Here is a 21,509-nt window from a genome sequence, read left to right on the forward strand (position 1 = left end):
GAGGAAGGGACGGCTGCCAAGCAGGGCTGCAGATAACATGGCAAACTCGGAAACCTCGAGTATTGTTCAGAAAAGGCATCTGGAAGCAAATCAAAACTCGCTTTAGACTTGGCTAGATGGGAGAAAGGAAGTTTAACTCTGAGAGATTAGTGCTGAATCAGGAGAAAAAATACTTTAGAAAAACACATTCTGAGGCCTTTTTTCCGCCTATTGTGAATGTATTTTAACAAGACTTCATTTTAATTTTTGACTGAGCTGTTACGAGCTCTTAAAGCTACCCAGGGCACTGAAATAACTTTAAAGCAATGGAAAGCACAGCTCAGGCTGGCATGATTTGAGCTGTTTCATGCATGATGAGTGTGGGAGGATTTGGATTTTACAGGCTTGGGGGAAAAAGAGAAAAATTCCGAGCACAGCCTGTATTGGCCGTCTGCTGCCCTGTTAGCAAGGCGGACCAGTCGGCAGCGACAGCCTCGCGGGGACACCGGGGCCCTTCCAGAGGCCTCGGGGAGGCCGCGCTGGAAAGGACCAGAAAGCAGCTGCTCCTCCCYGGCGCCTGCTGGTTTGGGCTCAGCTGCCATGGGCAACATGTGAAGAACCGAGATCAGCTCTGCCGCCCGCGCAAAGCCCTGGGAAGTCTGCACCCAGATTCAGGGGCTGTGCTGCAGGGACCTCTTGTTACTCTTCCTTAATTTTCATTTAACTATCAGCCCTTCCATCCATCCAGGGATTGGGCACAATCTTGGGCACTAAGATGTCACTCAGGGAGGGTTTCTTTTCCCAGCATTTCTACACTGAGCAGCAGCATGAAATACTGATGGGATCACAGAATCACAGCATGGTGAAGGGACCTCTAGAGATCATCTAGTCCAACCTTCCTCCTCAAGCAGGGACACCCGGAGCATGTGGCACAGGCGTCCAGAGAAGGAGACTCCACAACCTCCCTGGGCAGCCTGTTCCAGGGCTCTGTCACTCTCACAATAAAGAAGTTCCTCYTCACACTTCCTGTGTTTCAACTTMCACCCACTTCCCCTTGTCCTGTCACTRGCCACCAGTGAGAAGAGCTTGGCTTTCCTCCCTACATTCACCCTTCARGTATTTATACACATTAATCAGATCCCCTCTCAGTCTTCTCTTCTCCAAGCTAAACAGGCCCAACTCACTCAGTCCCTCCTCGTACGAGGGATGTTCCAGTCCCTTAATCATCTCTGTCTCTCTCTGCTGGACCCTCTCTAGAAGCTCCACGGCCCTCTTGTCCTGGGGAGCCCAGAACTGTCCCCAATACTCCAGCTGCGGCCTCCCCAGAGCTGAGCAGAGGGGCAGGATCCCCTCTCTTGATCTGCTCACGCTCAAGGAGTTGGGTCATTTCGTCTCTGATTCACACTCAGCTCCRCAGAGGCAGAGGGCTGCCTCAATAGTGCAAACGCTGCAGAATTCCCCGTACTCTGCGATTCCAGCCCCAAAGAAGAAGCTCCCCAAAGCTCCCCGCGATTCCTCTGCCCGCGCTCGCCTCCCGTCGCAAGTGCCCCCTCGCCACCCCAGAGCGGGCGCTGGACAGCGCCGTAACACGAAACAAATGCTTGGAGCCTGTCGCGCTGGCTCACATGGAGAATACAAGCACTTGGAATTTTTCCACTGCGCAGCGCAGGGACKTTTGTGGCAGCTGTTTCAAATAGACATTGTGATTAATGAGGATAATCCACCAACGAAAACCAGACCCGCCGTCACACATCTGACAGCCCAGGGCTGCAGGCAGGCGGCAGCCTTTGCTTTCAGGCAGGAAATGCCCCTCCGAAGGCAACGGGGCCTGGCCCGGGGAAGCAGGAGGCCCCTGGGACCTGTTCAACTAGAGCTGCTATTCCAATCACAGCCCTGAGCGAAACCCAGGCTGGGTGCAAGGAGGCGCAGCCCACCCGGGTTCAGATCTGCTCCGCGCGCACCGCACCGCGACGTGATGCGATGCAAGGAGCTCTGCGGCCACAGTGGCCACAGGGACCCCCGGCCCTGCAGAGCCCTCTGCTCCCCGGTGCCAGAAAGCCCTTATCGAGACCGGGCCTCCCGTCCAGACCTTGGCTGCTCCGCCGAAGGCTGCTCGTTGCCCAGGACCTGCAGCAGGCGCCGCGTCCCACCACTCCGGGCTGTCGTACCCAGTGAGTGGTGCTGGCTGGGACCGGGACCGCTCTGCAAYGGTGCGGATCCAGGTCCCAAGAGGGCAGCACAGGGCTGTGTCTGCAACCATGGCCCTTTGAGCCTGGGAGACTCTGGGCTCTCATTATTTTTTATCTAACACTATTGTTATGATCTAAGCTATTCAGGGCAGTGACCGCGCGGGGCTGGCAGGACTTGCTCACAGGGGAAGCGAGAAGAGCTGAGGACATCGGCCACAGGATGGGGATGGTCCATCCCGCACCACGTTTGTGAGCCTGCAGGCAGGAGGGAGCTCTGTAGCTCCCTCCATAGCTCCCTCCCAACTCCATAGCTCCCTCCTAGCTCCATAGCTCCCTCCCAGCTCCATATCTCCCTCCCAGCTCCATATCTCCCTCCCAGCTCCATACCTCCCTCCTGCCTGCATGCACACAAACCTGGTGCATTATCCCAGCCCTGCTTCGGAACACGCTGCCGTTCGCAGCATCTTTCCGTATCCCCCTCCATGGAAGGAGGCCAAGGAGGGAACGAACAGCCGGCTCCATGCTTGGCATCTAGGAGCCCTGGGTTGTCCGCTCCGCATGGCGCGGGAGAAGCGCCCGCTTCGCGGCCGCCCCAGCTCCGATCCCTGTGAGCTCCGCACGGGACGTGGCACGGGACATGGGAGCTCCCCAGGGGCTGTGGCCACCCTTCGCTAGCCTTGTAAAAGGGCCAAGCCTTAGGGCCCATGTGACAAGACTCAACTTTCTTTCCTCTTTTTTTTCTTTTTTTCTTTCCCCCTCTGAGAAAGCCTTCTTGCACAATGTCCATTTTTAGCAGAAAATGAAGTTGGATCAGATGCCTCACATGTGGCCTCCTCTCTCCAAAAGGAGAGATCAGCACTTTTGCTCCCTAATGGTTTAACTGCAGGCACAAGAACTAAAGATTAAAAAAAAAAATCAGTAATTCACTCACTTCTGTCCTTACAAATGGATAGCTGTGCTCAACTGGCACAGTCATCCTTATTCTTTCCCGTAACTTTTCTTTCATTATACTAGCTAATTATATGAACTAAAATAAAAGATTAAGAACTATAAAACCACAGGGTTCAGGACAAAAGTGATCATCAGCTGGGATCAGAAGAAATTATGATATGTATGAGGACAATACAGTATTGCTTCTGTGGCTGCAGCAAATACTTTGCAAAAAGATTTTTTTAAAAAGCTTTTTCTAAGCACTCTTCTACAAGTATAATAGGGTGTCCGCCAATTAACGGCTGTGGAATCAATTATGCTATTGCTCAATTCTTCTGGGAAATTCCAACCAGAATTGGCAAATGCTGGAGATAAAGGACTGAGCAGATGGACTGCTGATGCGAGCGGAGATGCCAAATATACTCTGTTTAGGTTGGAGTAGGAAGACAGTCAGGCTCCTGGGGTGGAAGTCCCTGCGTCGCGTGCTAAGCCTTGTCTGCGCACAAAGGCACTTCCAGCGCGAGAGTCCCCCCAAGGGAATGGGAGCGGAGAGCCCCGAGCCCGCGCGCTGCGACTCCGTCAACGGTGGGTGCTCGTGCGTTCGGACCAGAACAAGCTGTGTGCTCTGAGGACCATCAGTGAGGCTATGCAAGCTTCTCAGGGAAAACAACAAATAGCTAGAGCGCTTTCCAAAACCTCAAACCATTTCAGTTATCGTTTTTTAATTCCCTTGTGGCTCTCTTCTCAAACATGGTAACGAATGGAAAGAACATCATCGTATTAGTGCTCTGGCCCTACAAAACGCAAGCCATACCAGAAAGCCTGCGGTAAAAACTGAGCTTGCCAAATCCCCACACAGAAGGGGGAAGCAACCAAGCTTAAGGTTGCCTTTTCACACTTGAACATTTCAATCTGTTGGAGTTGGTCGATCATTAGCTACAAGGCAGATAACTGCAACAAGGCATGCTCACTGCTATTTTGGTCCTCAGCTGACCCGTGAGTCCCTCCCTGCACTCAAACACAGTCGAGATCACATCTAGCATAGCACTGAGGTGGTTCTTACTCTGAGATAGCTGTACATGCAGATGGACATCCAGTTGGTGAGCATCTTCTCCACTACAGATTCAGTTCTCCTCAGCATCAGCTTGGGGTTCTTGGAAGCTGAGGCATCTATTAGATCCACCAAGAGGTCCTTCATGATGCTGGTGTAATACTCCAGTTTCCCGTGCAATGCGATAGTAAGCAGGGAGGCCAGGTTACACCTGAAAAAGAAAACGTGTGACTCAAGGACTGATTTCAAGACTAACCATGGAATAARAACAAAAAAAGGGCAGGATTTTGGACCATTTTCATGAGCCAGGCATGGGCTGGATGGCTCAGTGGTCAGGAGTTAGTCAGTCTCCTCCAGCTGCCAGGCCTCTGCCTGAAGTTCAGCCTAGGTGAACAAGAGCTGGCAGGCACAGGTCTATGGGCAGGTCTCAGCTACCACGCGGGGTGGGATGAGCGAAGTGCTTGGCAGCTCCCCGGTGGGCGGCCTCGGTGCGCAGCGGGCACCAGCGGGGCATCACCAAAGGCAGCAGCGGGCTGAGCTGTGGCCGGCGGGCACAGACGTCCRCCGTGGCCTGTGTCACCCCCACGGAAGGCTGGCTGCGTGTGCCGCTTTGTGCGCGTCTTCTGAAACACCTACCTGTCCCTAACAGCAAAGTCCTTCTGCTGTTCAAGAGCGTGCACAAACACAATGAGAAAGTGCTTGTTGTTGAGCAGGGTGGAGAAAAGTGAAATTCCCTCTTCCATATTRGGTCTGCAGCTTTCAGGAATCTAAAGAAAAATGTGGAGAGTGAGAAAAGCTCTGCTTTTTGCTTTCCTCCAGCCTTTATCCTAACTAATTGAGGATGTTCCCACTCAACACAGAGACAGTCCCGAGGATCCCCTTCCTCCTATTTGACATGAGTCAGCAATGTGCTTTTGCAGCAAAGGTGCCAACTGCATTCAGGCTGTGTTAGAATCAGCTGGTCAAAGGAAGGGCTGGTTCCTCTCCATTTGGCACTTGTGAGACTGCATCTGGAGCACAGCATCCAGTTTTGGGCTCCCAAATGCAAGATGGACATTGACCAATTGGAGCAAGTGCACTGGAGGGGCTGCTAAAGCAATTAGGGGTCAGGAGAACTCAAGGTACCAGAGAAAGCCAATAAAGCTGGCTTTGTTCAGCTTTAACAAGAAGAGGTGAAGGGGAGATCTTATTGCAGGTTCCCCAGAGAGGCTGTGGGATTTCCATTCTTGAAAATACTTGAAACTCAACTGGACAAGAGCCTGCATCTAGTTGGAAATGCTCGCGGCAAGGTGCTGGACTAGATGAACTCCAGTKATCTGCTCCAAGCTAAATCACTCTGTGACTCCATGATTCCAGTCTYTCTGTCTGCATGAAACCTAGCTCTGAGACAAGAGTTTTTACTGAAGTCCTGTTTGGGAGGAACCTTTGTTGAGCTTATCTATGATGAGCTGCATATGGGACTGAACTGACATACAATATGGTACACCTACAAAGAAAAGCCCGCAGTGAAACTGGGRAGGATTTCATGATTGAGATCCTTCGTGTGAGAGGCCTTCACTGAAATATCTTCTCTCTCAGCAAAAGCTGATCTAGTGCTGGTACGCGTTAAACGTTTTGAGTGATCAAGCATTCCTCATGCACCRCACAAAAACACACAGCATTGTCAACACATGAGAGCATGGTTAGTAGCTGTCAAGGAACATTTGTTTTGTTAATGAATTACTCACTTTCCATTCTCCCACCAGGAGCGGATGGGTTTCCTGGGCCTGGGAGCCCACCTGGGAGTTGGGCTGCTGGGAAGGCAGAACGTAGCACTCCTCATAGAGCGACGAGCACTGCACGGGCCACCAGTAGGAGCGGGCAACGGGAGCGGGGGYGCCACACGGGAGCAAGACAGAGAGAAATGTCATCAGCACCGAGACCACCCATTAGGAAGAAATGCACTGAAATGCTTTATGGAGCCTTAAARCACTTTGCAAGAGCGTCTTGAATGAGCAAACACCACAGGAATGGAGGGAGGCAGATGTCTCAGCAGACACAGGGCTGTTAGAGCAGGAGACTGCAAATAGACTAATTTGACAGTTAGAAGATCCTAGAAGAGAACGCATTATGGAAGGCTAAGTCAAAATAGAGGACTACTGGGGGTTTTAACATATGCAACTTTTGAAACAGATGGCAAAAATGTTTAAATCTCTAACATTCATAGAGCAGCCTGAATCTTAAGGAGTCTAGTTTACAGATATATAGAGACTGGATAACCTAAAAATCTGGGTAGTAACTACTAATGAAACACTCTGYAGCCGTAAATCATCATCTCACTCCTCACCACTGAAATGCAACTGCCTCAGGGGTGAAATATAGCTGCTGCTAAGAGCGCGCGGCACCAYGGCCGAGCAGCTGGTGACGGGAATCGGGGTCGTGTTGTGTCTCAGGCAGTGCCGCAGGGCAGACGCGCTGGCACCCTGAGCCTCTTGCTGGGGACAGCAATGCCCGCCAGGGATGGGGAGGAGACGCAGACACACCTAACGAGCGGGACTTGGCCATGCAGCGGGAAAACGATGCGAGTGCTGACCTAGGACTAAAAGGTGCCTTTCCTTGCACACAGGCAGMGGTGCCACCTCACAGGCTTGGCTGCCTCCAAGCAGTCCCTGGGGCACAGGATCTACGGAGTCACCGGGGACAACTGGACGTCCTCGGCATTTTCTTCCCATGTGAGACTGCCTTCCGAAACGGGCACCCAAACAAATCAAGCTGGGCCAATAGCAGAGACCCAACACTATGAACAGGGTCGCATTTACCCTCTGCAAGGTTCTCATCACACTCTGCCCAGCCATGGCTCCAGCTTTGACAATAATTCAGGCTGAAATATATGGCGATCAGGTATAAAACAGTGGAATGATTTCTTTGCACTGCAATGACCCTTCAGCACAGGGGGAGCAGAGACCTGATGTGGTTAGGAAGGGACGAGGCGCAATTAGGTGCCTGGGAAACATGTTACTGCCTTACTTTGGGGAAGAAGGTCCGGGTGACGAAGTGCTTGTACTCCAGGAACGGGATCCCCTGGCTGCGGTTTAGCTCCTTGGTCAGGTCTGTCATGTCTGTCTGCAGCTCAGCAAAACCTTAGGCAGAGAGACCCGCAGATGGTAAGAGCTCTGCTGACCTACCCGCCGAGTCAGCCAGCAGGGAGGCTGGCACAGAAATAYATTGGATGTCTCATGTCTGCCTCCCTAGCCTCTTCCCTTGAGCGAGCCCAAGTAGAGCTTCCTCAAGGAGCAGCAGATTACGTTGAGGCTCAGCTGTCAGCATTATTCATCACGGCCTGCAGCTCGTAGAGAAAGCGCTCCTTGCACCAGGGTGCCAGTGCTGCAGTGTGCTGCTGCAGGAGGGGAATTTCTCTGCACCGCGGAGACAGCAAGGGTGGGTGCTGCTTCCCTTCTCTCGCAGGAGGGCACTGCAGGCTCTGCTGCACCCGTTAAAGGCAGGCTATAATCAGGGTGGCTTTTGTCACAGCCAAGGGTCATTTACTCCAGGACAGGGAATTCAGCGGTGCTGAAGATAAGTGGCTTTCTGGAGCTGTGGGATAGTGGTAGAGCCGCATGTCCAGCCACTGAGCTTATCACAGACCCCACCAACACAAGCCTGGGTTTCTGCCACCATCCAAATTCCTTCAGACATTCCAATGAAGCAGAAGTGACCTGCGTCAGATCTGTTACTCTGACATCTTCCTCGCAGTGCTGGCTTTGCCAGCAGCACATCACTTACCTTTGCGTATTTCCTCTCGAATCTGGGACTCCATTTCTTCCATCTGGAGTAAAGTTTTCTGCCAGTAGCGCTCTGCTCTACGGCTCTTTGTGCAAAACACAAAGAGAGCTGGAAAGGAGATAGAACAAGGCTTTTGGAGCGGGCTATTAGGAGCAGTCGAAGCTGGGATCAGAGCGCTCACCGGGCTGGAGCTCTGACCCGGGTACAGAAAGTTAAACTCAGTGCTGGTTTAACAWCCTGCACAAAACTGACCAGGCAGCTGTTGACTAGCTATACGTAAGTCAAACCAACTGGAACTTAATGACTGTACTGTAACTGTCACCTTCCCTTTAGGTCTAGGCTGTAAAATACTCAACTGCATATTCATAATTCCAAAAGACTAATGAATATAAATGTTAAGAGGTTTACCACATGTATTATGGTGTCCGTGTCTGATAGCCTTCTCACACCTCCACAAATATGCTTCTGGTGACTAGTGGTGCATTTAAGAAATAGTATGCATAATAACTTGTATTAAAAATAAATCCTTACTAGAAACACCTCATTTGCTGTGACTGGATGGTTTTCTGGCTGTGTAGTGGTTTGGGTCACTAACCAGAGGATGCAGGTGTGAGGTATAGCTCCACATGAGGTTGGCAAACTCCTGTAGTATCTGCTCCGCATCCATAATGAAGAATGTTTATTTTGCTTTTTATGCTCTTTGCCAGGCATCTACTAGTGGATAGTACTGAAGACAGAGCCTTGGACTAGATGGACCGTTAGACCTGCATCTCTCCCCATGSAGTGAGAAAGATCTGATCATGAGCTGGGAGTTCAGCTTTCTGTTCCCTTACCTACAACAGACAGGACCAGCAAGATGCTGCAGATGACGATGGAGACGATGATCGCAGTCTCTCCTCCCCCAAGGTGTAGCATGGCTATTGTGTGGTTGAACTTTCCGACCTGGATCTAGACAAGGACAAGGAAGGAGTAAAACCGACAGCTGAGCAGTTAGTTATCCAACAGCGTGGCGCTTGAGCAGAAGGGTCTAAAGGGGGAAGCAGCAGCCTGGAGTCCTCAGTGCAAATGCAGGCTGACCGTGCTGGCTCAGCCACGTCAGGCTTCAGCAGGGAGCTGAGAGCGGTGCCTGCCACGRCCAGCCCTGGGGACTGTGCAGCTAAATTGCCCAGTTCCCTTCTTGCAGATATTCATGGAAACCAGCAGCCAACCCAGGGGAGTCACAACCACCTAATGTATCATGATGGGTGCCCAGGACTCTCATGACCTCCCAGAGATGCCACAGGAGACTTTCTAGCTGCTCAGAACAACTCAGTTTTCTCTGCTGCAGCTCTTCAGAGCAGAGGTGTGCAAGCCCTTCCCTTTGGGATGAAAGAACAGCCCCAAGCGTGCCTTAGTGCTGTGCTAATTGAGTTTGGTGGCAGAACTTAGCCATCATCAAACCCTGTCTGAAAGAACACAGTGCAAAATACAGAACTGCCTGCACTGTTTTACTAGGAAACTACTTTTGCTCATCATCCAACACAGATCAGCATTTTAATCCTGGTTTCACCTCTTCTACTCCAAAAGCARAACTGCTACCATTCAGGGCAAAGAAGCATGAAAGACTTTGAAGTAAAAATAAAGGGAATAAAAATAAATAAAAATGTGCCCAGAGAGGAGCAATTATCTTGTGGTTAAAGGCCAGGGGACTGGGTGTCAGGAGGTGCTGGCTCTAGTCACAGCTCATACTTCTTGTGACACCAAGCACAAACCTCTTGAACTCAGTGCTTCAGTCTCCTGATCACTATAGAGGAAGGGCAAACACACATCACAGGTCGATGTGTTACTCGTCACTGTTTATAAAAGGCTCCCTATGTCTCCAAGATGAAAGGGTTCAACAGCAACATCTGATAAGGAAAACTCATGACCACACATCAGTCTTTCACTTCTGGAAATGTGAGTTTTACTTCTCTAAAGGAATAAGAAACAAGAGAAACTTGAACAAAAAACTGAAATGAAGTTGGGAAGAAATGGAATAATTTTATGAAACCATCTGTATTATGTAGGGTCTCCAGAAGAGATACAAACTGTGCCTTACATTACAGACAGTTCTAAGCAGCTGGGCTAAAGGAGCAGTGGGGAGCTAAAGGAAAAGAGAAAAGATTGACTGGAGAGCACAAGTTTCCTTCCTGTACTGGTTGGGACTGCTTGGTATCATGCATGGAGGCCACCACCACCACTGGTTATATCAGCTCTGGTTATACCTGTGCTGTATAGCTAGAATCAGCTAAAACCCCTGCGGGCGGCAGGAAAAGGTTCCTTCATCGGTCCTGCTGACCACTGCAGAGGCAGAGGACAGAGACCCAGGAGGACATGAGTGCACAACTTCCAGCTGTGCGTAGAGGTGCATCTATGTGAGTATATGAGGATGTTCATTTCACAGTCTGCATAAATCATCCCATCTCATCTCAATATTTTTGTGCATTTTCTCTGAAAAGCTATCACGAGGCAAGTTCTGCTTGCATTTTCAGTCATTTTTTTTTCACTAATTCAACCCTTCCCTTTTTCCAGAGCAACACACTCATGCTCACCATTTAATTCAGTGTTTAAAGAACTAGATCACGAACAGAAATGGTTCGTCGTCCTTGGGAAACTTTTCTCTTTCATTGGGACAGGCCTGCTCAGCAAAATTTTTACAGGCAGAACCRGGGGCGGGTTCTGGGTGAAATGCTATCATTTCCTGGCTCAGCCACACGGTGGGGATGCAGAGGTTGGACGGGGCTGGAGGACAGGGCTCTGCCTGTGAAGATCTGGCTCTGCTGGGGCAGGGAATCCAAGACAGCATCAGTGTCAGTGTCTCTGCTAGTTCCTCAGTTCAGACCCCGACATAGGCCTATCTGCACCCTGGTCTACATGATGTCTTGGAGCAGCCAGGATTTGTCCAGGATTAAACCAAATCAAAATGTAGGTCCAACTCTACTGATGAACTCGCACAAGAGCTGCCAGATAGCAACCCCTGGACTCACGCACCCAGAAGTGTCATCTACAGCATCCTCCTTTGCCCCTGGAGTGCTTCCTGCTGCCCTGCCCTGTCCACTCATGCAGACATAGTCCACAAACAGCTCTATGGATGGATGGGCACAGAACCATGGCCAGCATTAGGACCAACAACAGGACACACTTTGGGATGATTTCCCTTGCTTTCCTCACTGCAGACCTAAGCTCTGCCCTTTGAACAACACACAGAGGGTCAGAGCAACCAACAGCTCAGCTATCTGAAAGGAGGAAATCACACCAGCAACAGAGCAGCTGTGATTACTGCAGGCCCTAATAACTATTAGCAATGAAAAAACAGCAAGTGCCCACTGCCTACATCTGGTCCAGCATTAAGAAAGCTGTTAAGACTATATTCCAAAAGACAGCTGCTGCCTATGAAATGGCCAGCAGGCCACAACTCAAATCATCTATGAAGGCTAATAAGTGCATACATATATGAATGTAAACTGATTTTTTAGCTACATTCCCAATAGCTACGTGTTATTTCAGTGTTGTGTACTGACGTCTTGTTTTCTAGAGAACTACAAGGGTATTACCCTGAGTGCTTTATGTCAGACTCAAACCAGCAGACTCATAAATTCCATTTTTCCCCAAAGGGATTTCCCTGTTTTTCAGTTCTCACTAAAACTAAAATTACCCTATTTAAAACTTCCATTAAAATGACTTAGGAAATTCTGCTACTTCTGCATTTCCTGCTTCTTCTGTTGCAGTTCGCAACAGAATTTCATGCACAACAGACCACAAGCAGTAAACTGGACAACTCCACTGGTGGATCTGATGGCACATCTTTGTGCTTTTTTCTGGGCAGTGTAAGTCAATAGATTCTTCAAATCCCTCTGCACCCCTTCTCCTCCCTGCCCAACCCACAGACTCCTGCTAACTCAACACTAACATATCTACAGGAAAAAGCCTCAGCTGGGATGGAGGCTGCAAGTCCTCAGACCACGAAGACCATGTTCTGTTCAATATGAAGAGCCACGACCACATCCCCAGGTAGCACTGGGCTGCGTATGAACCAAATTGAGGGCAAGAACAACAGCACGTCAGGCCCTTGAGGAAAAGTAGAGGAGACAGTAACAGAATGCTGTGAATTTTGCAACCACATAAAGAAGAAAGTAGATATGAAGTCAGGCATGGCAGCCCTGAGGACAAAGCTCTTCAGAGTGGCAGAAGTAGCAACATGAAGTTCCCGGTCCGGTGTTGTCCCCTTTCTCTCCCCAATGGCAGCATATTAGGGTACAATAGCAGGGACCCTCCTCTAGGGATTTATTAAGGCTGATTAAGGTTTATGTGTTCATGTCTGCTTGTAACTCCCCTGCTGGTGAGAAGAGGGCCGACTGACCGAAAACTGGTGGAAACCCCCCCATTTGTCTTGCAAGCAGCRGAAAGAAAATTCTTGCAAGTGATGAAAAGTCCCATGCCTCGGATTTTACACGGCTGTGCTAGAACTGACAAGACCCCCCCTCAGAGCTTAGAGGAAAGCCAAGGAGGCCCAGGTGAACTCAGCAGCAGCAGGTCAGCGTTCGGGTCCCTCTCCACGGCTCGGGACAGCCTTGTTGGTGACTACCTACACCTCGCTGAAGTGGCAGCTTTGGGGACAGCTCTAAGAACAGCCATTTTGTCCACCCCTCTGCCCACAAGGCTGCCTGTGAACATGTCCCTGGCAGCTCAGGTCTGCATGGCCCTGCTTGTGCATAGGACTGACTCCTTGCAKCAGGAACCCCTTTTGCCCTGCAAGCTCAGGGCCTGAGGGCTTCCAGGACTCACCGTCACGGGCAACTGTCTTTCCGTGGTGCTCAGTGACTCATTGACGGAGCAGTGAATGACTTTGTCGGAAACAATCTGGATCTCGCAGGAGATGAGGCCAATTTTCACTTGGTACTCATTGCTCTCCAGGCCTAGGCTGTCAGGCTCTTTCTATTGATAAAAATAAAATCAGGATGTCAGTCTTTAAAGCAGTTATCTGGTTGGCACGGGGTTTTCCTGCTTTACTTTCCATATCCCCTGCTGTTTTCCAGATCTGGAAACACTCTCCCTCTCCAGGGACATCCTTCTAGCCTTCCACAGGAAACCCAGAATTGGGTCATTCCCCATTTTCCTGTTTCCCATTCCTCACTCAGCAGGGGGCATGGAAGAAACCAGCCCCTCACAGAACCTGTAAAAATCTGTGTTTTGATCTGCCTCGACTGTGTGCCACCGATAAGGATCTGAGCATCCACCTGGGAGCAAGGGAGGATGTGCAGCAGCAATCGGCAGAGCCTGAGAAGGGGGAGCACTTGTGAAGCACAGAGCTCCGAGCAAGGATATCCTGCAGTGAACAATGGCCTTTGAATGAGCAGTGGACATTGTCTGAGYGGCAGTACCTTGACTTCCTTGTTGACCAAACTGAATTTGGTAGCCAAAAGGAAAGAACGTGTGACTTCTTATGCTGGAATAAATATCTATTGTCGGGACCTCCTGGCTTACCTGCTTGACATCAGGCCAGTACATTATCAGTCTTTATCACATGTCCTGTATTTTGTTTAGCTCCTTGCTGATACATCCTCCAAATACAGCCCTCTGACATCATGCCCCAAAGGGCATCATTAGGTCATACTGTGTCCCCTGATGGAAGGAACAAGGCCAGCAGAGCTGAGGAACAAGCTCTGTGCTCTTGGGAGTGTCCTGGCCCTTCCATCCTCACCAGCTCCTTTCCCTCTCCTGTGTTTGCCAGATAGCAGCAGTAGACTCATAGTTTGGACTAGACAGCTCCCCAGGAAGGAGCACCTAGCACCCAGAAGTTTGGCACAGCGGTAAATGTCAACCTCTTACATGTATAACCAGTGTTAAGGGCTCGCCAGGATGGTGCTTGATCCATTTCTCCTTCTTGGCTGTGAAGAACTGGGGGTCGGCATGGTACTCCAGGCTGAATTTGCTGATGTGCAGGACCTCCTCTGGGTACACCTCCTCATCCAGAGCTGGGCGGTCATCCGCATAGAGGCARCCATTGAGATAGAAATCCACAGGCGCTGGCTTGTTCCCCACAGTGATGTTGGAGGCAGCTGGAGAAGGGCAGGTAATCACGRTGTCGCTGTGAACCTTACACTTCTGAAAGGAGGAGAGAACACAGGCATGAAGAAAGGTGAACTCAAGTCTCACCTGTGCATCAACAAACAGCCTGAGAAACTCCACGGCTTGGATCAGCCTGGGATAGGATGTTTTTTKCTCCATCTATGACTGGTAGGTGTCTGTGTGCTGATCATCCAGCCAGGACCACGAAGCATCCCGCAAGCTGACAGCACTACAGACATGATTAATGCGTGGGAACCTTGGGGCCTGTCACTGCTGGGTCTCATATCCTCGTCCCTGCACCCAGCCTGACCTGCTGCGGCCTTGGCTTCTACCTGCCACGTGCCCCAGGGATTGGGCCCTGCTCCCTTCTAAGCTATGAAGTGACATTAGCAGGTCTCTCACCGTGTGTTCTCGCCCGATGCCACGCACCACCATAGACACGTTCTGCACCAGTTCAAAGCCTCGTCCCTCCAGGGTGATGATTCGGCCCCCACTTTAAATAGAAGAGGAGAAAGAGAATGTGATTGGGATGAAGATAGGAGCCTTTCCCAGCTGTCTGAGCAGCAAATACAACTAAGAGCCAAAGGCTACACCCCACTTGCCACAAGCATCTCCAGTGCTACGGAGGTGCTGAGGAGGAAGGAGCAGCCGTCTCCTCACAGCAGAGCTGTCCAGCTGCTCCCATTGCCCAAAATGGTGCAATGGGAGGCTAGAGGCTGAGCRGAGCCGGCCCCCAGACCCCACCAGCACAGGACCTCCAACCACCCAGCAAGGACAAGGGCTCAGGCCTGTCCTCTGCCCCACAAGGAACAGAAAGAGCTCYGAGTCTGGCAGAAAACCCTTCTAGTCCAAGATGACTTAGATTGAGACAAGGAAGTTGTGTTTGGGAGCTATTGTCTGGGGAATTTGAAATACGGGCTTTCAACRTGCAAGTGATTAAAGACAGTAACGAGAGGGCCCTAATGCACACAACGCTGCTAGGGAGAGCAAGGGGTGGAGAGCAGGAACAGGGCATTTCTCTGGACAGCAAAAGTTGTGCCCTGAGTTYCCCTCCCCCTTTGCAAGTTCCACCTATTTCAGCAGTATTTCTCAGGGAACTGTGAAGATTTATAAACTCCGTTTTCTAAAGGTACATTACACTTGATGACTTTGGGTCTAAGGAGTCGGGTTCTCTGAAAACTTCTACTGTGCTATAGCTCTTACCAGGTTATGATTCCAGTTTCTAAGTAGGAACTTGTTACATCTGCAGAACAGTTCAGAACTTCCCTTTTATTTAAACTATTCTKGCTGGCACTAGAGCTGGCACTTTTTAGCAATATTGTAAGACAAATCCACTCCAGATGATTTTTTTAAATGCACAGTCGATTCTGCAGGGTGAGCCCCACAGCAGCACCCTGGAGCAGACAGAGCACCCAGCAGCCCTGTGATAACAACCCGTGAACAACGCACAACCAAGCAGCCTGAAGAAGACTGCTGCCATTCTCAGCGCTCTGAAATTTGGAAACCAATATAAATACTAAGAAAGCAGATTGCAGTGGCTGAGAAATACCCAGCCAGTTTCCCCTGTGGATGTGGGTAGTGACATTCTTCTGTATTTGGATGCGCTCTTGCTGTTCAGCTCAGTTTGCAAGGCTGCTCGCACAGCTGGGACTGTCTGAACGGCTGCTGTATGTGGTGCTTAACCTTCCCACCACCCCATCTTTGGCTTCACTTCGGGGAACTGGAGACACAGCCCTGCTCCAGCGGAGCCGGTGTCAGAGTCAGGGCAGACRTGGGTTTTCCAGACTCCACCACTGAGGAAGAGGGATTTTCACTGGGATAGCCAAAGGAACAGGAGCCCGAGAGCTCCAAGGACAGGAATGAAATTAAAAGCAACACACTTTTAAAAATGAAATGTGAAGGCCTCGGGGCCTGCTGAAACCCAGAACTACAAATCTCAGCTTATCCTCCAGCAGTTTTATTGCCAAGAAAACTCCTCGGGGACTCATGAGTCCCCTTGTCTGAGGCTCCTTAGAGCCCCTGTGAGATGCAGGCAGTGCAGGTGCCACGGGCCCCACRGGCCCTGCCCGCAGCGGCGGCAGCCCCGCCGTGCAGCACTCGTGCTGCCCGCCCCKGGTCTCCAGAGCAGCCGGGCAGCGGCTCCGAGCAGCGCCCAGGACGGCGGCGCCGACCCAGCGCCGCCTTCCTCCCGCAGCCTCCTCCTCTGAAYTGGAGTCAGGAGACTGAGCAACGTGGCCGGGGCCCAAAGGACACCCTGCCTCCTAGCCGTGCTTTCCTGACTCGAGCACAAGGCTAGCGCAAGGCTTCTCCTCGGAAGCCTGTCTGCATTAGGATGGCTCGAAGCACACGGCAGAGCATGTGCCTTCTGCCCACAGGGGCCACGCAGGGATCCTGCGATCAGCTCTTGGCCAAGAGCGCAGCGTCCGTGTTTGCTCTTAGCACAGCTAGGAAGCCAATTCCAACAATGTCTCCCAAGTATCCTGACAGCCTTTGCCTTCCCTGCAGGAGAGATCTCACCTGATCTGACTCTTTTTAGGGTTGATGTCCGTTATGACCGGGTTCTTCTCGTACTTGAACGTGATATTGTCGTTGGCACAAGATTTGTTCTCAAACTGGATGCAGACTCGCACTGCCGTGGTGAGGTCCACAGAGGGCATGGTGCACATGATCACGGTATCATTSCGACTGCAAAGGAAAGACAGGGTCAGGCAAGGAAAGCTGCAGCGGAGGAACGTCGGAGCGATGCAGCAGAGCCYGTGAGTTCCCACGGGCAGGAGGCGACAGCAAGGACGCGGGCACCTCATCCCCGTGCTCATGGGGCCCATGAATCCAGCTCCTGATCTACTCAGGGACAATAAGATCTTCCCCAACATTTGGGTTCTTTCTCCACAGTTCCACCAGAACAGCTCCTGGTGCCAGCCCCAGGCCCACCTGAGATCTGTGCACTCTTTGGAGCTGTTGATGAGCACGTGGAGCTCGGAGCCAACATCCAGACGGCTTCCTCTGATGGTCACTCTTGTTCCTCCAGCTTTCGGGCCATTCGGTGGATCTATGGATTGCACCACAGGAAGCTAAAAAAACAAAACGGAAATTCATCAATAGTTTTCCATTCTAGTAAATTAACAACTGATAACTCCARACCATGCATAGAAACTGCTGTCATAAATTTAAGTATTTGGTATTGCCTTGCTCTGAAACAGCAGTATTGCCCAAGTACTTATTGCCTTGTTTCCTGAACAAGGAAAGAGTGAGGCCATATAATCCTCTGTGAGTCCTAAATCCTGTCCTATAAGTGACACGTGGGTCTGAACTGGAGCCCTGGATCTCAGAGCCCTGAGCTTTCCAGCCACCCACGTCCACGAAGGAGGAAAGCTGCTCTCATTCCAGCTTCACCATCCCTGCTCTTCCCTTTTGTTTCCTCCCGCAAGTGAAGCTATGCCAAAGCTGTCCTGCATGATGGCTCTGAGATCTGTGCAAATATCCACCTGGGTCTATGTAGCAAAATATCACACTCATTCTTCCTTAAGGAAGATTCAAACACAAATCTCCTGAGGTGACAGACACTAAGGGGGAAGTTACTTTGCCTCCTGCTATTTTCCACTGAAATTAACATGCAAGTTATCTGCATGCACAGCCCCTGGACACCTTCTGGAGATTCGGGAGCTTGAGGCTTTATAACTAATGCAGTCCTGAGCCCTCGCGCCTGCCGCACAGAGCGCCCCAAGGGAGTCTGCTGGGCAGCTTTCCCACTCTGGCTTGCACAGGACACCGAGGGCACAGCACATAATTATTGCAGGACCTTCCAGGACACGTTTGATAATTCCCTACCAAGCACCACAAAGCCCTGGGGAACAAGAGCTGCGGGGCTGCAGTGTGGCACAAATCTGCTCGCTGCCACCTCTGTCTCTCGCCGCAGAGACAGGGAAAAAAACTACACAGAAGCTGAGCAAAGAAAATACAGCTAAGCTGCTTCATATCTCCTGGTGCTAATATCCCTCCCTGTCAATCCAGCCACACAAACATGCTTATTAATAGCTATCCTTGCCCTTGCTCTGCACTGAGAATGATTCTCTTCCTCTGCAGCCATCTCCCTTGCTGCATCACATTGCTATGAATTTCTATAGGATTCATTTTATTGACTTATATTCCTCAGAGCCCAAGAAATAGAGTTGCAGGCAGCTATCTCCTGCCCTTGCCCCCCCAAGCCACAAACTCCAATGTGCTGCAACAACAGCAGCAGAAAGGATTATTCACGCCTGCAAAGCCCTCCAGCTCTTCTCATCTGCAAGAGCCAGCGGCTCTCAGCACCGACCGCCTCCACTGCAGCTTTGCGAGTTCAGCTTATCTCCAGCCGCCTGCAGTGACCTGCACAAGACTCGGAACCACATTTCCTTCTCCTCTTTAGCAGAGTTATAGCTAAATTTTGCCTCTTCTAGGGGGGGCTAAGGGGGACTTTGCTGCACTGAAAACACAAACGATATTTAATCTGGATAGGCTGTTCTTGTGCTTTGGACACTGCCAGGTGAAGTGTTATTGATGTTCACGACCAGGTCTCAGTGTGATCAGCGTTGTACCATACAATTTACTCCATGTTCCCGTCCCTGCATGTAGGATGACAACCAAGAAACCAAGCGTATGGTTTYGTTTGCCCACGCCGCTGTGCACGGTTGAACACCTGCACGACGGCCATGCAAGGCACCCGCGCACACAGCAGGAAAGCGCCTCATTTTCCCAAGCTGGTTGGATGGAGATGCAAGGCAGCATTGTGCCGTGCCAGCTGGCAGGAAGTGGCTCCTCTCTCCTTGCTCCCAGGAGCCAAGCAGAGTGGTCCAGAGTGCTGCTCCCAACTCGGGGACCCTCTTTGGCGTTCCTTGCTTTGTTAGTGCTGCTGCAGGTGTTTCCTCGTCCTCGGGAAGCAGGCTCGGAGCCATCCTCTCCCATGCCTAGAGCCCTTCTCCTCCTTGTCAACAACTCAATCAACTCTCCGGCCACGCACATGGCGGCAGGTCTGCTGTTTTTGGAGACTGCACGCGCATCCTGACAACTAATGCACTAGAAATCTCAACCCCAGATCTCTTACCGAGATACCCAYACCTGCACCTTGCTCCATTCCACACTGCAGGTTCTCCAACATGTTTCAGATGAGAAAYTGAACACCCAGAAACCATGGGAAAGGGTCCATGTCCCCACATGAACTCATGCTGCACCAGCACTGCCAAAGCCCTTGCCCTCCCCAGCTCTCTCTTGGAGAGAACCAAACTCCAAAGCGTTTGGATATGCAGCATGTCACTGGCATCTGTACYGTTGTGCTTGACCTAGAGGCAGGGGCTGCTCACAACTCCCGGCTAGTCCGAGGGTGCTGGAAGGAAAGAAACGCTGCACGGGTTCTGTCCGGCTGACCCAGACAAGTCACCTCTGTGCACGGCACAGTGCAAAACCACAGAGGGCTTCTCTTGCTCTACGTGACATGGATTAACTCAAGCCGAAATCCAAGAGCTTGTGCTCGTGCTAACACTGAGCAATCTCCAAAGCACAAAATGTCACTTTAGAACAGTGCAGGTTCTTATTATGAAACTTGACATAGCAAGGGGAGACCTGGCAATTCACATAAAACCTCACAGGCTATGATGGTAGGTTAGCAAAAGAAGAACAACTAAAATGAACTCCTTGTTACAGCAGGAGAAACAGAGACATAACCAAGACAAGAGAGACGTCCTGGCGAGCCTTGGGATTGCAAGCCAGATGTGGTGTAAATTAAGCTACAGCACCTTGGCTGCAGTCCTCCTTGCAGCGCTCCAGCCCAAACTCCCTGGACCCCGTTCAGGCAATTGAAGGTGAAAGCTCATTGCAAGGGCTTTGCTGGGCCCTGTTTTCCAAGGCAGCGGGAGCAGGAGGTGGATAGGGAAGAGGAGGGGAGGTAGAGGGGCTTTTTTCTTAAGGAGTACAAAGGAAAAACAACGTGAGGATGCCCAGGAACACCCCTGGGGCAGCCACTTACCACGTAGGAGTATCGTTCCCTGGACTTGCCCTCCCGGCTCACGTTAACGGCCACCACGTCAGAAAACACGTCCTGCGCTTCACCCGTGCGGCAGACGATCCTGCAGGAGGGAGCAGCCCGGTGAGCACCGAGCCGAGCGGCCGCCCGGAGCAGCCYGGKGAGCACCGAGCCGRGCGGCCGCCCGGAGCAGYCCGGGGAGCACCGAGCCGGGCAGCCTCTCCGCGCGCTCCAGCTGTGCCTGCCCGCCACACACGTCGCGTTCCCGACACCCGGGCTTTTCCACGGGGCTCTGAGCACAGCGAAATGCAACAGGTCCTTGCGTGCAAAGTCCCCCCGTGTTAGTGGCACCAAGAGACCGTTCAGGAAGAAGTTTCCTGGGGACACACCCAAGGGCAGGGCTGGGTGAATCCCAGTCTCCGCACGCCCTCAGCATCACAAGTGAGTGCTCGATCCGAGCGCCAGCTCCCACCAATCGAGAGGGCGCAGCAGGACGCAGCCTGCGGCAAGGAGAGAGGGTCTGGCGGGAGGTCCTCAGCCCTTGTCCTGCCAGCACCACCGGACACTCACGTCTCGGAGACCTCGTATCTGTGGCGGAGCGGCTCGCACTTGACACCGCCGATGYGGACGGCGTTGGCGACGTCGTTGAAGCGGCGGCCCAGGTTCCGGCCCCGGATGGTGAGCAGGGTGCCGCCGGCCCGCGGCCCGCTCAGGGGCTCGATCTGCAGGGGAAGGGCAGCACATTAGCAGGGCTGGCTGCCCGCCCGGCCGTCCCTGCTCCACCTGCACATCCTCTGCACACAGCCGCACCTGGGCAGAAACCGCCCTGGAGACACGGAGCCCCGAKCAGGACTGGGGAGCGCGAGGACCTGCCCTGTCACCGCGCTCGGCAGCCTGCCGAGCACAGCAGGGCCTCCGAGCAGCAGAGCAGGAACCGCGGCCAGGACAGCAGCGCCCGAGCCCGGGGAACAGCCCGAGGGACTCGGGACAGGAGGCAGCTCCCTACCCATTCCCTGCTGCCAGCTGGTTGCTCCTCCGGCAACTGCCACCTCCCTGGGACAGGGATAGGGACAGGGAAAGGGACAGGGACAGGGAAGTGCCCGCTGGATGCAATGCTAAGAAATAGCATCACCACATTCTCATGCTTTGTTTCCCTTATTTTCTGTSAAGGCACTGATAAGGTTTTGTACGTGCTGGGGAAGGACAGCCTCATCTGGGGACCTTCCTTTCCTTTYAAACGATGAGATGAAACGGGCAAGCAGTGGGAATCGTGCAATTCGTCTATGCAGCACTACAGTGCTCGGATTATGAGCAGACATCAGTACATGCCTGCCTAAGAACACAAACATCACATCCTTGCCAATTTCGACAGCCACATTAGCTGTTTTTCCTGTCCAGTTTCTTCTCTTTTCCCATGGAGTTCATGGCACTTTCTTTTTACTCCTCGGAGGACAATTTTGGTTGCTCATATCAAAGCTTTAGGCAGAACTCCACATCTAAATGCCCCTCTAAATAT

General features: G+C 51.7%; 1 protein-coding gene across 1 annotated transcript in view; it reads right to left on the reverse strand.

Annotated features, from left to right (window-relative positions):
* Positions 1 to 21,509, reverse strand: part of PLXND1 (plexin D1) — a 66,443-nt gene that overhangs the window by 14,906 nt on the left and 30,028 nt on the right. Inside the window, exons 13-25 of the mRNA XM_026052644.1 lie at positions 20,564 to 20,715; positions 19,997 to 20,096; positions 16,930 to 17,069; positions 16,516 to 16,683; positions 14,401 to 14,491; positions 13,759 to 14,034; positions 12,715 to 12,864; positions 8,745 to 8,859; positions 7,912 to 8,019; positions 7,156 to 7,268; positions 5,877 to 5,984; positions 4,786 to 4,916; positions 4,162 to 4,360 (exon numbers count right to left, since the gene is read on the reverse strand). Coding sequence (XP_025908429.1) covers positions 4,162 to 4,360; positions 4,786 to 4,916; positions 5,877 to 5,984; positions 7,156 to 7,268; positions 7,912 to 8,019; positions 8,745 to 8,859; positions 12,715 to 12,864; positions 13,759 to 14,034; positions 14,401 to 14,491; positions 16,516 to 16,683; positions 16,930 to 17,069; positions 19,997 to 20,096; positions 20,564 to 20,715 — 1,851 coding nt within the window. The remainder of the gene's footprint in view (positions 1 to 4,161; positions 4,361 to 4,785; positions 4,917 to 5,876; positions 5,985 to 7,155; positions 7,269 to 7,911; positions 8,020 to 8,744; positions 8,860 to 12,714; positions 12,865 to 13,758; positions 14,035 to 14,400; positions 14,492 to 16,515; positions 16,684 to 16,929; positions 17,070 to 19,996; positions 20,097 to 20,563; positions 20,716 to 21,509) is intronic.

This window comes from Nothoprocta perdicaria, unplaced genomic scaffold (assembly GCF_003342845.1).
Source record: "Nothoprocta perdicaria isolate Ctin4 unplaced genomic scaffold, notPer1 scaffold_9, whole genome shotgun sequence".
Taxonomy (NCBI): domain Eukaryota; kingdom Metazoa; phylum Chordata; class Aves; order Tinamiformes; family Tinamidae; genus Nothoprocta; species Nothoprocta perdicaria.